Raw genomic sequence first — 16,568 nt, forward strand, 5'->3', positions numbered from 1 at the left:
CTCTAGTCTTGGGTAGTGTCATAGTTTCGGTACCATGGTCTTCCACTCTTGCTTGAGGGTACACTTGGGCACACTATTCTATCTCATTTCTCTTCCTTTTGTTTTTAAAATTTTTTTTTATAGTTTATGTAGGAAATATTTTTTTGAATATTGATACTCTTCTTGAAATATTTTATTTTTCCTTGTTTCCCTTCCTCAATGATATTTTACCTGTTGGAGCCCCTGGGCTTATAGCATCCTGCGTTTCCAACTAGGGATGTAGCTTAGTAATACATACATACATACATACATATACCAAGGCACTTCCCCCAATGTTGGGGGGTAGCCTACATCAAACAAATGAAACAAAAAAGGGGACCTCTCCTCTCTACGTTCCTCCCAGCCTGACAAGGGACTCAACCGAGTTCAGCTGGTACTGCTATGGTGCCACAGCCCACCCTCCCCCATTATCCACCACAGATGAAGCTTCATAACGTTGAATCCCCTACTGCTGCTACCTCCACTGTCATCCAAGTCACAGGAGGAAGCAGCAGGTCCTACCGGAACTGCGTCACAATCGCTCGCCATTAATAATAATAATAAAAACAGCAAAATGCAGCATTCTAATTACCGTACTTTGTAAAGATATGCTATGAACGTAGATGGCCTTTTCTGATAAAAGAGTTTTCATAGTTAACCTGTTTAAGAATGTGGAAAGATCTTATGGAAAGCCATTGAAGTTTTTAGTATAGTAACCTTTTGGTATTGTGAAAGTTCCTGTGGACTTTATTCAAAGTTGCAAATGTTTTCTTTTAATTGTTTTAAAGTTATGGGAACCTGTTTAACATTTTGGCATATTTTTTGGAAATAAATGAAAAACATGTACAGTATTAGACTGAAATTGGGCTAACTCTGAGAAATGTAAGAAGTTATAGAGGTGCAGATATTGGTAGTGATCACCAGCTCCTCATTACCACACTGAAATTAAAACTGAAAACACCCAACAGAAATGTAGATATTGCAATTGTAGTACTGTTTAGAATATGTATAATATTTTAGTGTATTCTTGGCACTTTAATTTGGAAAACTCTTCAAAATTTAGCATATACAGTAAAACAACATAGTAAACTGAAACCCTTATTACAGGTGAAGATAGAGGAGTTGAAGACGAAGAGAGAAGAAGCAGAAAAAATTAAGTCAGAAAAGGAAGAGATTAAGAAAATAGCAGAGGAGCCAGAAAAACAAGCCCTAGAGCAATACAATGCTATAGAAGCTGAAAAAAAAGCGCAGAAAGAAGCGGAGCAGAAGGCCAAAGATGAAGCAGAAGCCAGAGAGGCCTTCACCCATCTAGACAACGATGGCGACGGATTGTTAACCGTAGCTGAGTTACAGTCTCGTCAGACTTTCGACACCAACAGAGACGGCGAGGTTTCCGAAGAGGAGGCCAAGGTTAGTGTTCCTGCTGCTTTTGAATGGATCATGTTATATGTTTAGCAGAAAGAGATAGAAAAATATATTTATTATGATAGAGGATAACCAAGTAAAGTTCTTTAAGACATACAGTACAATACTCTGTAGTGTGGAAGCACTCAAGGAAACAATATCCACATGTGGACCTCGTCTTTGGACCAAGTTGTTGGTTGGTACTTGAAGGTTTTATATAATGCTAAACCACCATAAAAATGTTTATAGGAAAAGTGAAAGGAAAATCAAGGGTAATGATTGACCTTTTACCTTTTTGCATAAAGATATAGGGAAAATGATAATAGAATCTAGGGTAATGATTAACTCTGTAGCTTTATGCATAAAGATATTGGTAGGGAAAGTGAAAGGAAAATCAAGGCTAATGATTGACCTTGTACCTTTTTGCATTAAGATATTGATAGGGAAAATGAAAATAGAATCAAGGGTAATAATTAACTTTGTAGCTTCTTGCATAAAGATATTGATAGGGAAAGTGAAAGTAAAATCAAGGGTAATGGTAGACTACAGTCTATAGTTGATGATGCTCACTACCTTCAAATACCTTGCATTTTTAAATGATAGTCTACAAATAGATCTTGTATATTCTTTTAAATTTATGAAAATATCTTTGCAGTTCTATTTAAAACTAGAGGAGAGCATGGACTTGGATTCATTCATCACCTCGGGATGGCAGATGGTGCGGCCTGTTTATAAATATGATCGCAGAATGTTTGTTCCCCCAACCCAGGAGCCCCCTTCGGACGGTCTCGAACCACCTCCGATAGAATTGGAAGAGGTACGTATATCATTGAAGTTTGTTGATGTTTAAAGGTTTAAAGGTCGCTCATGAATGGCAGAGGCAGGGGACAGTGACATTACCCTATCAGGCTGGACAATGTCCTAGAGACTGACCATATATCATATGATCAGTGCCCAAGCCCCCTCTCCACCCAAGCTAGGACCATGGAGGGCCAGGCAGTGGCTGCTGATGACTCAGCAGATAGACCTATAGGCTCCCCCAAAACCCCCAACCTTAGGTCACAAAGATGGTAAGGTTGCAGACACTAATGGCACTAATGAGTCTGAGCGGGACTCGAACCCCCGTCTGGCAAACACCAGACAGAGACGTTACCAATCAGGCCACAACAACCCAAGGTAGATAATATGCATTTTAGTATACATTGTTATAAAGAATAATTCTTTTATACGATTTAGGTTCATTTGTATTTTACCTGTAGTGTATTTGTGGTTATACAAATTATATTGTGATTTTCTATATCAATACATACTGTGGTGGCCTATTGGAAACATCCTTGCCTGGCGATCTGCCAGACTATTGTTCAAGCCCCGTTCAAGCTCAATAGTATCTTGTAGTGTCTTCAACCTAACCATCCTTGTGAGCTAAGGAGGGGGGGGGGGGTGTTTGAGGGAGCCTGTAGGTCTACCTGCTCAGTCATCTGCAGCCATTGCCTTTCCCTCCTTGGTCCTAGCTTGGGTAGAGAGGGGCTTGGTGCTGATCATATATTATATATATATAATTAGTTTTTAGGAAATTGCCCTGCAAGGTTATTGTCACTGTCCATTGCCTCTGCCATTCATGAATGACCTTAAACCTAAAATACCTGGGATGAAAAGTTTTCAACTTACGGATATTAAAAATAAGAACTTGCATGAAATCAATCCATACTAAAAACAAATTGATTTGATTTTTAAAAGTAATTTATTTTGTACAAATATCCATATGAATTCTTGACACATGTAAGCTACTTCACTACCTGTAGCAAAATCAGCTGACTGAAAACATTAGACAGTATGGTGGCTGAAGATAATTATGTTGGACTTGAGAACTTTTCAACTGGGAACCCTCTCTTGCATATCTAGGAGACTCACTATATGTAGATGGTGTTGTATTTACAATGCTTATAAGTTTGTCTCGTTTTATAGTTTTATCAATTTCCCGTAGGATGCCGAGGCACCTGGAGATGAAGATACTGAATTAGAACACTTGGACCCTGAGTTGGATCCGGAGGTAGGTCTTAGTATTTTAATGTTATTTAGTCTTGATCCTGTTATGGTTGTTTCTTTTTATTAAATATTTGTTTAAACACCAGTAAGGTTTATTTTACGTTTTCAATGTTTTCTAGGTCCATATGGACATTTTATTCTTATGAATGAGTTGGTGTTTGGTGTGGTTTGAAGAAGGCACTGGAAAGGAGGAAACTAAGATTAAAATTTGGTTGATAAAGTCTTCCTAGGTAGATATTGGTAACATTAGATTTAAACTCAATTGATACTTGATACTTTATATGGGAATAGTATTGCAAGGTACTACTTTGTAGTTACCTCATTAGAAAATTATCATTCATTTTGATTGCCGGATTATTTCTACGTAACCTGGCATTCATATCGCTTCTCTCTTGAAGCTGGTTAAGTGTTGACTTTCACCCTTAAGCTAAAAATTTCCTGTTTTCTTTCCTTATAATTACCCTGTCATTGGAGTGTAGTACCGGGATCAATAGCGTTGTATGATAATCCGACCGTGTGGGTAGATTATATCCCTTTGTCTTTCAGATTGTGAATATGTTTTTTTCAATATTTAACTTAGCCGGTGATTATATAGCTGCAACTCTGTTGCTCGACAGACAACTCTACGGTAAAAACTCGCCAGCGATCGCTACACAGGTTGCGGGTGTGCCCAACAGCGCCATCTGTCGACCAGATACCCAGTTCTCAATGTAAACAAAGACTCAATTTTCTCTCTGTCGAGGTGTCGACAAGACGTACTTACTCGCTGTTGCTAAACTGGAGTTTTTTTCACATCTAATTGGTGAAGTACTCTATTCTAGTTTTGAGCTTTCGCTGTGCAGGGTTTCTCTTCACACAAATCCTTGAACTCTTTTTGATAACGGATTCTTTGTTGATGACTTTTTGATAGTTTTTTTTTAATTTCCCTTTGACCAATTCAAAATGGCTGACCCTTCACAAGTCCCCAAATTTAGGAAGTGCAATGCTAGGGACTGTTCAAGGCGTCTTCCGAAGGCTTCTATCGACCCACACTCTGTTTGTTCCAATTGTCGGGATAAAACCTGTCAATTGGAAGATCGGTGTGAGGAGTGCGTTGGCCTTTCGGAATTCGATTTTATCGAATTTCAAAAGTATACACGTAGGCTAGAGAGAGATAGAGTTAGGAGAAGTTCTTCTCGTTCTATTGATATATCCTCTCCTCATGCCCCACAACCTATTCCTTCCCCTGTAGTGGTTGCTCCTAACCCCCCTCCTGGCACTCAGGAACCATCGATGGCTGATATGATGCGTGCCATCCAGGCTCTGGGTGAGAGAGTTGAGTCCCTTGCTAGTGACCGTAATCAGCTCATGGCGGATGTGAAGGAGCTTAAGTGCAAAAGTGCAGTGGGAAGTGCTAAAGTGCCGAGTGATAGTGTTGTGGATAGTGTTGCGCTTGAGGGTTCGTCTGTTCGTGCCTGTCGTCCTCCTAGTCCGGGACCTCTTGCAAGCTCCCAAGTCCAGGGGAGAAGCAATGTCGTACGACAAATGGGTTCGAGAGGCTTTAATCAGCGAACAGATGTTCCCTCCGTGGTATCGGGCGTATCTACCCAAGATCGCTCCTACCTAACTAAGACGAGAGAGCCCATTTATACCTCGTCTTCGGAAGGTGTTTCTCGCAAGAAACCTTGGACCAAGGTCTCACGACCGTTAAAACGCAAGTCGGTCCCTTCAGCGCAAGTCCAACGGCCCGGTTGTAGCCACTGGGTCAGTTCGGACTCGCTGCCGTCATCCGATGACTGCTCACCGCCTAAGAGAGGCAAAGCGGTACCGCTTCAGACAGTAACACCGTCTGTCGCCGCACCTGCTCCCGTAGACCCTAAGTGGTCTCTACTGCAAGACATGCAGTCTAAACTGACGTCTCTAATGCAGGACTTTCGTGCGGAGAAGGTTGCTGCCGCACCAGCTAGTGCAGTACCTAGCCTACAACCTTCCACACGATCGGTTGTGCGTCCTGTGGACGCTGAGGTAACCTTCTCACGCACACCAGTTGAGAGAGTTCCTCCACCCATGCGTTCCAGTGTGATCTGCCAGCCGCATGTTGACGTTAAGCGACGCACGGAGGTTGCCGTTGACGTTCTGGAGGTTCAACAACCGTCAGAGTTGCTTTGTTTTGACGCGGTGCGTCAACCTCCGCAACCCAGTGTGGTTTCCACTGCGCACCCACATCAGTCCAGACAGTCTGGAGTAGACGCTGTGCGTCCCCGCGCTGCCATGGTTGTTGCCAGCTCACAGACTGGGCAGCAGTTCCATGACATTGCGTCCGGCTCAGTCACGCATGCACCCGTGCGACCGGACTCAGCGAACCAGCCGTTACCCACTCCGTTGCAGTTTCCTCATCAGTTGTCGGATGAGGAACTTTCTGATGATGATGTTGCTGCACACATAGATGAACCACAATCAGATTTGGACGAGCCTAAGTCTACTCAACCCTCTTTGGACTTTAGAAAAGTTTTGGCCATTTTCAAAGAGCTGTTTCCGGACCAGTTTGTTTCTGTGGCTCCTCGTTCTCCACCGTCAGAGTTTGTGTTAGGCATGCCGTCTACCACTCCTGCCTTTACTAGACTCGTCCTCGCACGCTCGTCCAAGAGAGCTTTGCGGGTGATAGGAGAATGGTTGCAGTCCAAGAAGAGTTTAGGGAAGACAGCCTTTGCTTTTCCCCCTGCTAGACTCTCTTCTAGATCGAGCGTCTGGTATGCCACGGGAGAAGTTCTCGGCTTGGGAGTTCCTGCCTCTGCCCAGGGCGACTTCTCAAGTCTTGTGGACTCTCCCCGCCGCCTTGCCATGAGACGCTCAAAGATATGTTGGTCATCTTCGGACCTGGACCACCTTTTGAAAGGTATCTTTAGGGCCTTCGAAGTTTTTAACTTCTTAGACTGGTGTCTAGGAGCCCTAAGCAGAAAGATCTCTCCGACAGAGAAAGAGACTTCCTTGCTCATTATGTCCTGCATGGACAAGGCCGTACGTGATGGGTCTAATGAGCTTGCTGCATCATTTGTGTCCGGAGTCCTTAAAAAGCGTGAAAACCTATGCTCATTCCTTTCAGCTGGAGTTACACCGTGCCAGAGATCTGAGCTTCTCTTTGCTCCTCTTTCCAAGTGCCTTTTTCCAGAAGCCCTGATTAAGGAAATAGCCGCTTCATTGGTGCAGAAGGACACTCACGATCTTGTTGCGTCCTCCACTCGCAAAGCTCCCCCTTTGCCTACCTTGTCAGCTAGACCAAGGATGGACACTCCAGCGTCCCGTTTTATTCCGCCCTTTCTTGGCAGAGCCTCCAGCAGAGGAGGTGCTCGTGCCGAAGGGAAACGAGGAAAGAAGAAAGGATCCAAGTCCTATAAGGGCAGAGTCTGACTGCCCGCATCTTCAGACAGCAGTGGGAGCCAGACTCAAGAACTTCTGGCAGACCTGGGAGAAGAGAGGCGCAGATGCACAATCTGTGAAGTTGCTCGGAGAGGGGTACAAGATCACTTTTGTACGGAAACCCCCTCTAGCAACGTCTCCCATCGATCTCTCTCCCAGGTACAGAGAGGAAGACAAGAGACGAGCCTTGAAACGGGAAGTGTTTCTTTTACTAGAGAAGGGAGCGGTGGTCAAAGTCTCGGACCTTCAATCTCCGGGATTCTACAACCGACTCTTCTTGGTGTCAAAGAAGACAGGAGGGTGGAGGCCAGTGCTAGACGTCAGTGCTCTGAATGTCTTTGTCACAAAGCAGACGTTCTCCATGGAGACCACAAAGTCAGTCTTAGCAGCGGTCAGAAGGGAAGACTGGATGGTCTCTTTAGACCTAAGGGACGCCTACTTCCACGTCCCCATCCACCCGGACTCCCAACCTTTTCTGAGATTCGTTTTTGAAAAGGTTGTCTACCAGTTTCAAGCCCTGTGCTTTGGCCTAAGCACAGCTCCTCTTGTGTTTACGAGGCTGATGAGGAATGTAGCCAAATTCCTTCATTTATCGGACATCCGAGCCTCCCTCTATTTGGACGACTGGCTTCTCAGAGCTTCTTCCAGTCGTCGCTGTCTGAAGGATCTAAAGTGGACTCTAGATCTGACCAAGGAATTGGGTCTCCTTGTCAATATGGAAAAGTCACAACTGGTCCCATCCCAAACTATTGTGTATTTAGGGATGGAGATTCACAGTCTAGCTTTTCGGGCTTTTCCGTCGGCCCCCAGAATAAGCCAAGCCCAATTATGCATCCAGAACATGCTGAAGAAGGAACAATGCTCAGTCAGGAAGTGGATGAGTCTGGTAGGGACGCTATCATCCCTGGAACAATTTGTGTCATTAGGAAGACTACACCTCCGTCCTCTTCAATACCATCTAGCTTTTCACTGGAAAAAGGACAAGACGCTAGAAGCGGTCTCGATCCCCATTTCCGAAAAGATGAAGTCTTGCCTGACTTGGTGGAAGGACAGTATCAACCTAAGAGAGGGTCTTCCCCTGGCTGTTCAGACTCCCAACCACGTTCTCTTCTCGGACGCATCGGACGTAGGCTGGGGCGCGACATTAGACGGTCGGGAATGTTCGGGACTGTGGAACTCGAGTCAAAGGATCATGCATATCAACTGCAAGGAGCTGCTGGCAGTACATCTGGCCTTGAAAAGCTTCAGGTCTCTCCTTCGAGGCAAAGTGGTGGAAGTGAACTCGGACAACACCACTGCCTTGGCGTACATCTCCAAGCAAGGAGGGACCCACTCACTGACGTTGTACGAGATCGCAAGGGACCTGCTCATCTGGTCAAAAGGTCAAAACATATCACTAGTAACGAGGTTCATCCAAGGCAACTTGAATGTCATGGCAGATTGTCTCAGTCGGAAAGGGCAAGTAATTCCAACGGAATGGACCCTCCACAAGGATGTATGCAAGAGACTTTGGGCCACTTGGGGCCAACCAACCATAGATCTCTTTGCAACCTCGATGACCAAGAGGCTCCCAATATATTGCTCACCAGTCCCGGACCCAGCAGCAATACATATAGATGCCTTTCTCCTAGATTGGTCGCATCTAGATCTTTACGCATTCCCACCGTTCAAGATTGTCAACAAGGTACTGCAGAAGTTCGCCTCTCACGAAGGGACAAGGTTGACGCTAGTTGCTCCCCTCTGGCCCGCGAGAGAATGGTTCACCGAGGTACTTCGATGGCTAGTAGACGTTCCCAGAAGTCTTCCTCTAAGGGTGGACCTTCTACGTCAGCCACACTTGAAGAAGGTACACCAAAGCCTCCACGCTTTTCGTCTGACTGCCTTCAGACTATCGAAAGACTCTCGAGAGCTAGAGGCTTTTCGAAGGAGGCAGCCAGTGCGATTGCTAGAGCAAGGAGAACATCCACCCTTAGAGTCTACCAATCGAAGTGGGAAGTCTTCCGAAACTGGTGCAAGTCAGTATCTGTATCCTTGACCAGTACCTCTGTAGCTCAAATAGCTGACTTTCTTTTATACCTGAGAAAAGGACGATCACTTTCAGCTCCCACTATCAAGGGCTACAGAAGCATGTTGGCATCGGTCTTCCGGCATAGAGGCTTAGATCTTTCCAACAATAAAGATCTTCAGGACCTCCTTAATTCTTTTGAGACCACGAAGGAGCGTCGTTTGGTTACACCTGGTTGGAATTTAGACGTGGTACTAAGATTCCTCATGTCAGACAGGTTTGAGCCGCTACAATCAGCCTCCCTGAAAGATCTCACCTTAAAGACACTTTTCCTGGTATGCTTAGCCAAAGCTAAAAGAGTCAGTGAGATTCATGCCTTCAGCAAGAACATCGGATTTTCGTCAGAGAAAGCTACATGTTCGCTACAACTTGGTTTTCTAGCCAAAAATGAGCTGCCTTCTCGACCTTGGCCGAAATCGTTCGATATTCCCAGCTTATCGAATATGGTAGGCAATGAACTAGAAAGAGTCTTATGCCCTGTGAGAGCTCTTAAGTTCTATTTAAAGCGAACTAAACCTTTACGAGGCCAATCTGAAGCTTTATGGTGTTCAGTTAAGAAACCATCTTTGCCTATGTCAAAGAATGCTTTATCCTACTTTATCAGACTGTTAATACGAGAAGCTCATTCACATCTGAGTGAGGAAGACCAAGCATTGCTTAAGGTAAGGACACACGAAGTTAGAGCTGTCGCAACTTCCGTGGCCTTTAAGCAAAATAGATCTCTGCGAAGTATAATGGACGCAACCTATTGGAGAAGCAAGTCAGTGTTTGCGTCTTTTTATCTAAAGGATGTCCAGTCTCTTTACGAGGACTGCTACACACTGGGACCATTCGTAGCAGCGAGTGCAGTAGTGGGTGAGGGCTCAACCACTACAATTCCCTAATTCCATACCCTTTTAATCTTTCTCTTGAAATGTTTTTATTGTTGTTTTTTGGGTTGTCCGGAAGGCTAAGAAGCCTTTCGCATCCTGGTTGATTTGGTGGGTGGTCAAAGTCATTTCTTGAGAGCGCCTAGATTAGGGGTTTTGATGAGGTCCTGTTGTATGGGTTGCAACCCTTGATACTTCAGATCCTAGGGGTCGATCAGCATCCTAAGAGGATCGCGAGGCTCCGTAAGGAAGACGTACTTAAAAGGCAGAGTAATTGTTCAAGTCGACTTTCTTACCAGGTACCTATTTATTTTGTTTTTGTTATTTTGATAACTTCTAAAATGAAATAAAAACTCTTTGCTCATAAAAGTGTAAACATATATATTGCTGGTCTCTACCCCCCCCCCTGGGTGTGAATCAGCTATATAATCACCGGCTAAGTTAAATATTGAAAAATGTTATTTTGATTATAAAATAAATTTTTGAATATACTTACCCGGTGATTATAAATTAAATGACCCTCCCTTCCTCCCCAATAGAGACGCAGTGGGACGAGGAGAAAATTGAGTCTTTGTTTACATTGAGAACTGGGTATCTGGTCGACAGATGGCGCTGTTGGGCACACCCGCAACCTGTGTAGCGATCGCTGGCGAGTTTTTACCGTAGAGTTGTCTGTCGAGCAACAGAGTTGCAGCTATATAATCACCGGGTAAGTATATTCAAAAATTTATTTTATAATCAAAATAACATTTCTAGGAAGTTCTATAAAAAACAAATTATCTAATAAATTAAGAGGATGTCTTCTTCTGGATCGCTCCTAAGTCTTCATGTGAGGGTTGTTCAAGGGAGTTATTTCTGATATTGATCTTCGTTCTCTTTCCACCAAATATTGGGTGCAGAAATGTTATTTGAATTACCGTTGTGAAAAAGGTAGTTCCTTCTCTTAATGCCTCCTATGAAGAATTATCTTCAGTTAGTGGCTGTTCACATAAAAGGTTTAGGTTGTAAAAGGAAATTCGTCTTATAATTCCAGAGAAGAACAGGCACGTTGATGTTTGTGAAACCAATGTTGGTGATGCCACATCTGCCATTTTCAAACATGTTGGAATTGATAGTACTGAGCTCTATAACTTTTACTGATTTTGCTTTATTTGGGCAAACTCAAAAGGCCAACAAGCTATCGGGCAAGGGTGAAAATCCTAGCTTAACTTTCCCTGTTTTGAATTTTAAGCTACCTCTTCATGTTGTGCCTAGCAATTTTGGTGTACCAGTTAGTAGGGGCTCTGTACATGGCACATTAAGAATCAATAGTCTCTCCTTGGGCCTCGCTCTTTAGAATTACTTCAGGTCGTCCCATTGCAAAACACTCGCATTTCTGTGATCCGGTTGGCTCGATACAACTACAGTTACTTGATTCCAAGACAGAAGTCTGGGCTGGCAATCTGGATCCAAAGAGCCCTCTTCCTAGTAGATCATGATAGAATTGATAATATGGTAGTTCAAGCAGCCTCCGCAATACATAGTGACACAATGAGGTCATTGTCACAAAGACTTTCTTTTCCTCTCAACAGTTTGGTGACTATTTTTCAAGATTAGTTTTCTATCACTATTAGGGAATATTTTTAGAAAAATAGTTGTTCATTGGGGTTTTGCTCTAGCAGACTCCCCAGACGCACTGCCAACAGGGCCTGTCGATCTTATCGAAGACCATGATGAGGGTCCTTCCCTAGAAGTCTCAGTAAGGGAAAGCTTCGCTCACTTTCATTAGTTGTGGAGGAACCACTCGACCTTATCCTTATGTCCTGTCCGGTTTAATGGAAGGTTATTAAAATTGTACTCGTCACTTGAATCACGCGATGATCTTGTTCATACTTGTTTACCACTTGCTGACCAATACAATAATCGTTAACTTACTTGAACTTTCATTCTTGTTGGCCGAATTGCTTGTATTCTGAGTTACTCATTACATGAGGTATTACTTTACATGCCCCCAACTCCACTAACTAGGGATGTCCAATGGTTCTCAAACTAGCTTCAACTTCGAGACTGAAAGACAAGAGAATATGATATATCCATGCAGTAGGATTGCCATATGCCTCCATCTGTTTTGACGTCACTGTTTTTAGAATGATTTATTGTTAATTTATTCTCATCATTTATTTATTTCCTTATTTCCTTTCCTCACCGGGCTATTTTTCCCTGTTGAAGCCCTTGGGCTTATAGCATCTTGCTTATCCAACTAGGGTTGTAGCTTGGCTAGTAATAATAATGATGATAATAACATCCCAGTACAGTACTTCACTAGAGGATTAGGACAATTACTGTATAAGGAAAGAAAATTGGAAAAGTTTAGTTCCATTGTAGACATCAACTTTTAAATATTAAACTTAGCCGGTGAATATATAATAGCTGACGTCTCCGACGGCTCGACAGATTCCCAAAAACTCGCGAGCGATCGCCATGAAGGTAGCGGGTGTGCCCACCAGCGCCGACTATCGGCCAGATACCGTATATACATGTAAACAGCTCCAGTTCTTCTCTGTCGGTTTCATCGACAAGTCGATTCCACTCGCTTTATGACCTCGAGTTTTCTACCGAATTGGTGAAGTACTTGGTTTTGGTTTTATTGCTTTCGCCGTGTTGGATTATTCAATACTATCCTCAAAAGAAATGCTTTTGAAAGGAGAGTAAAAGTGTTTTGCCCTTGTTTTTTTATCTCTGGTTTTTTTCCATTGAGTAAAGATGGCCGACCCTTTCCTCAGTGTACGGAAGTGTGTTTTAGGCTTTTAGTAATTATTTTATCACGTTAAAAATTATTGTTGATAATTATAGATTTTCCTCTATATATTTTATATCTCACCCGCCTTTATTAGGCCTCTTCGATTAGCTTTCCATTTATACTAAACATCAAGATAAATTTTATGTTTTTGTTTATATGCGGCCTTTACCTCCGAGATGTAGGCGGTCCTAACTTGTAAACCGAAGTTAAACAACGTTGAGCCCATTCAACTTTTATTTTCGTTAAGTTTAAATCATTTGCTCTGTAAGAGTTATGAAATGAATATTTTTTAGAGAATATTTTAAGAAAGATATTCTTTGAATAGTCTTCGTGCTGTTTTTTTTTTTCAAAGATGAACTAACGTTTGGTTTATTTATGCTACGCAGTTTGCGCTCTATCGTTACGATAGAGAAAGAGAGAATCACGGTTTCACTTTGCAGAAAGAGTAAATCGATTTTGACGTTTTGTTCATTCTTCTTTCAAACTGAAGTGTTTTAAATACTAATTTAAAGGAACTTGTTAATTTTCATTTTCTTAGTCCTTTCAGTTTATTCCTTTGGTCAAATAACCTGTTTATTGACGAAGGGTGAGTGGGCTTTTCTCTTGTATGTGACAAGAGAGAGAGAGAGAGGAAGAGAGAACGATCCGATCTTTATTCTTGTCCCAAGGGAGTTTAGGAGCGAGTAACGTTGTTCTCGATTCAGTTTACTCTCGTCCCAAGTCTCTGTACGGGGAGAAAGGATAAAACGTTTTTAGTTTTTATTCTGTCCCAAGGCACTGTACGGTGAGAGATTGAAAACGTAGTCTTTAATGAACTAGTGTTTAGTCTCCTCCCCAGTCACTGATCCTTTTTAACTTTATATATATGTTTACTGATTTTTGCATGTACTAATGTGCTTACATTATACGACTCATTTCGCAATTATCACCTTTTGATGTAAGGGAGAATTGCGTGCTTCAGGTAGAAATCAGTTTTATTCATGCCTAATGTGAAATTATTGAAAAATACGATATCAGTGAAGTAAGTGCAAAAAAAACAGAAAATCGTAGTGATAAAGTGATGTGCGCAAAGTGTTTTTAGTGTTGCGACCGAGGGTTCGTCTGTTCGTGCTTGTCGTTCACCTAGTCCGAGACCTCTTTCAGGTTCCCTGCACCCGGGAGAAGTAATGTCGTAGGACTTAAGGGGACGAGAGGCTTTAACCAACGAACAGACGTTCCCTCTGTGGTATCGGGCGTGTCTCGTCAAGATCGCCCCTACCATAAGACGAGCGAGGCTGTTTTCTCCTCGTCATCCGAAGGCTTCTCGCAAAAGAAACCTTGGAGCAAAGTCTCTAGACCCTTAAAGCAGAAGTCAGTCCCTTCAGGACAGGTCCAGCGTCCTGGCTGTAGCCATGGGAACAGCTCTGACCCTTTGCAGTCGTCGGAAGACGGTTCGCCTATTAAACGCAAGCGTAACACGGGGTCCGAGGGTCGCGGTAAAGGCAATGTTTTGCCAACACAGACGTTACCGTCATCTCGGCCCGTTCCGACTCCCGTTGATCCTAAATGGGTTGTCCTGTAGGACATGCAGACTAAGCTTGCCTCCCTTATGGAGAAGTATGACGTTGAGCAGTTTCACGATGAACCTTCGCTTTCGAGTCGCCGTTACGCTAAATGAGACTCTGGCCGTCAGCCGCCCAAACGAGCATTTACTCGTCCTTTTGACGTTATGAAACGTGATGTCGGTAGTTTGTCACGTCAGTCACGTGACTTGGATCCTCACTCGCTGCAGTCCTGTGTTGACTTTCAGCCGCTGCCGCAGCCTCCTGTTGACGTTCAGCCGCTGCCGCAGTCTCGTGTTGACGTTCAGGACGTTCGCCAACCAGCTCAGTTGCCTTGTTTTGACGTTGAGCATCAAGCACCGCAGTCAAGGGTTGTTTTGACTGCTCAGTCTAGGCAGTCAAGGCAGTCTCGACTTGACGTCGAGCGTCCATCAACTCCTGTTGTTGTTGCTGGTCAGTCCTTTCAGCAGCGACATGACGTCGCTTCCTTGACTGCTACTGCTGCTCCTTTGCGTGTGGACTTTGCTTGTCAAGCATTGCCACCGCGGCAGGTCTCTCCTTTTCATGAGACTCGGCAATTGTCGGATGAGGTTCCTTCAGATGAGGAAGTTGCTGATCCTCCTCCTACTGATATTTTGTCAGACGGAGAGGAGCCTAAACTGCTCAGCCCTCTATGGACTTTAAAAAAATCATGCTGATTTTTAAGGATCTTTGTCCGGACCATTTTGTAACTGCTGCTCCTCGTTCGCCTAAACGTCAGAGTTTACACTAGGCCTAGCTACTTTGAAGCCGTTGTTGTCTAAGCTAGTGCTCTCTCGCTCTTCTAAGAGAGCTTTACGTTTGCTAGGCGACTGGTTGATCACCAGGAGGAGTTTGGGGGAGACAGCCTTTGCTTTCCCTCCTTTTAAACTGGCTTATAGAGCGAGCGTCTGGTATGACACGGGAGAAGTTCTCGGCTTGGGAGTTCCTGCCTCTGCCCAGGGAGACTTCTCAAACCTCATAGACTCTCCCCGTCGCCTGGCCATGAGACGCTCCAAGATTTTATGGTCGGCTTCAGAGCTAGACCATCTCCTGTTAGGAGTTTTTTTGAGCGTTTGAAGTTTTGCTGTACAATTATGTCATGCATTAACAAGGCTATCAGGGATGGCTCCAATGATCTGGCAGCCACGTTCTCTGCAGGAACAAGGCTATCAGGGATGGTTCCAATGATCTGGCAGCCACGTTCACTGCAGGGGTACTTAAGATGTAAGTGCACTCAATGTGTTCATTGTCAAGACAAACTTCACGATGAAGACTACCAAATCTGTCTTGGCAGCATTAAGGGAAGGCGACTGGATGGTCTCTCTCGACCTTCAGGATGCATACTTCCACATCCCGATTCATCCAAACTTTCAACTACATCTGAGGTTTGTGGACGGGAAAGTAATGTACCAATGTCAAGCACTGTACTCCGAACTCATTCCTGCTCCTCTTGTTTTTACAAGGCCCTGGCAAAATGTAGCAAGCTTTCTACATTTTTTGAGGATTCAGAGCCTCCCTTTATTTTGACGACTGGCTAATCAGGGCGTCGTCATTATATCGCTGTCTGGAGAGCCTCTAATGGACATTAGACCTAACCAAGGAGCTAGGTCTCATAGTGAACGTAGAGAAGTCGTAACTTACAGTACCCCATCCCAGACTATTCTTTATTTGGGAATGGAGAGACAGTGTCTGATTTTTCGGGCCTTTTCGTCTCCCGCAAGAATGGAACAAGCTCTGTTAAAAGTCCTTCACTTGCAAGAGAAAAACAGTTGCTCTGTAAGAGTTTGAACTAGCCTCATGGGAACTCTTTCATCGCTGGAGTAGTTTATCTCTCTGGGGAGACTCAACCTATGCCCTTTCCAATTTCACCTAAACCATTGGAACAAGGTGAAGGGCTTAGTGAGTATCTCTTTCCCAATCTCCAACTCAGTCTAGACATGTCTGACTTGGTGGGACAGCAACATCAGACTTCGAGAAGGTCTTTCTCTTGCGATCAAGAACCCAAACCATGTGTTGTTTTCAGATGCATCGGATTTGGGTTAGGGAGCTCCACTGGACAGTCTGGAAGGCTCGGGTCTTTGATCCATGGATCAGAAGGAACTCCATTTTCTCCTTTGGCGAGATTTGTGCAAGGAAAATGAATGTCTTGGCGGACGGCCTCAGCAGAAGAGGACAAGTCATCTCTATGGAGTGGACGTTGCATAAGACTGTGTGCGAGAAGCTATGGATGACATGGGGTCAACCCACCATAGATCTTTTTGCGACTCTCTCTGACAAAGAGGCTCTCGACTTACTGCTTTCCAGTTCCAGATCCAGAGGCAGCCCACATAGACGCTTTCCTGCTGGACTAGTCTCACCTGAACGTTTATGCCTTTCCACCTTTCAATATCCTAGACAAGGTGCTGCAGAAGTTCACCTCTCACAAAGGG

The 16,568-nt window shown here is 43.9% G+C and overlaps 1 protein-coding gene across 2 annotated transcripts in view; it reads left to right on the top strand.

The window, feature by feature from the left end:
• LOC137648912 (glucosidase 2 subunit beta-like) overlaps positions 1-16,568 on the top strand; it is a 100,301-nt gene that overhangs the window by 34,742 nt on the left and 48,991 nt on the right. For both annotated transcript variants that reach the window (XM_068382099.1, XM_068382100.1), the window contains exons 4-6: positions 1,126-1,428; positions 2,078-2,239; positions 3,407-3,472. In XM_068382099.1, coding sequence (XP_068238200.1) covers positions 1,126-1,428; positions 2,078-2,239; positions 3,407-3,472 — 531 coding nt within the window. The remainder of the gene's footprint in view (positions 1-1,125; positions 1,429-2,077; positions 2,240-3,406; positions 3,473-16,568) is intronic.

Source organism: Palaemon carinicauda, chromosome 10 (assembly GCF_036898095.1).
Source record: "Palaemon carinicauda isolate YSFRI2023 chromosome 10, ASM3689809v2, whole genome shotgun sequence".
Taxonomy (NCBI): Eukaryota; Metazoa; Arthropoda; class Malacostraca; order Decapoda; family Palaemonidae; genus Palaemon; species Palaemon carinicauda.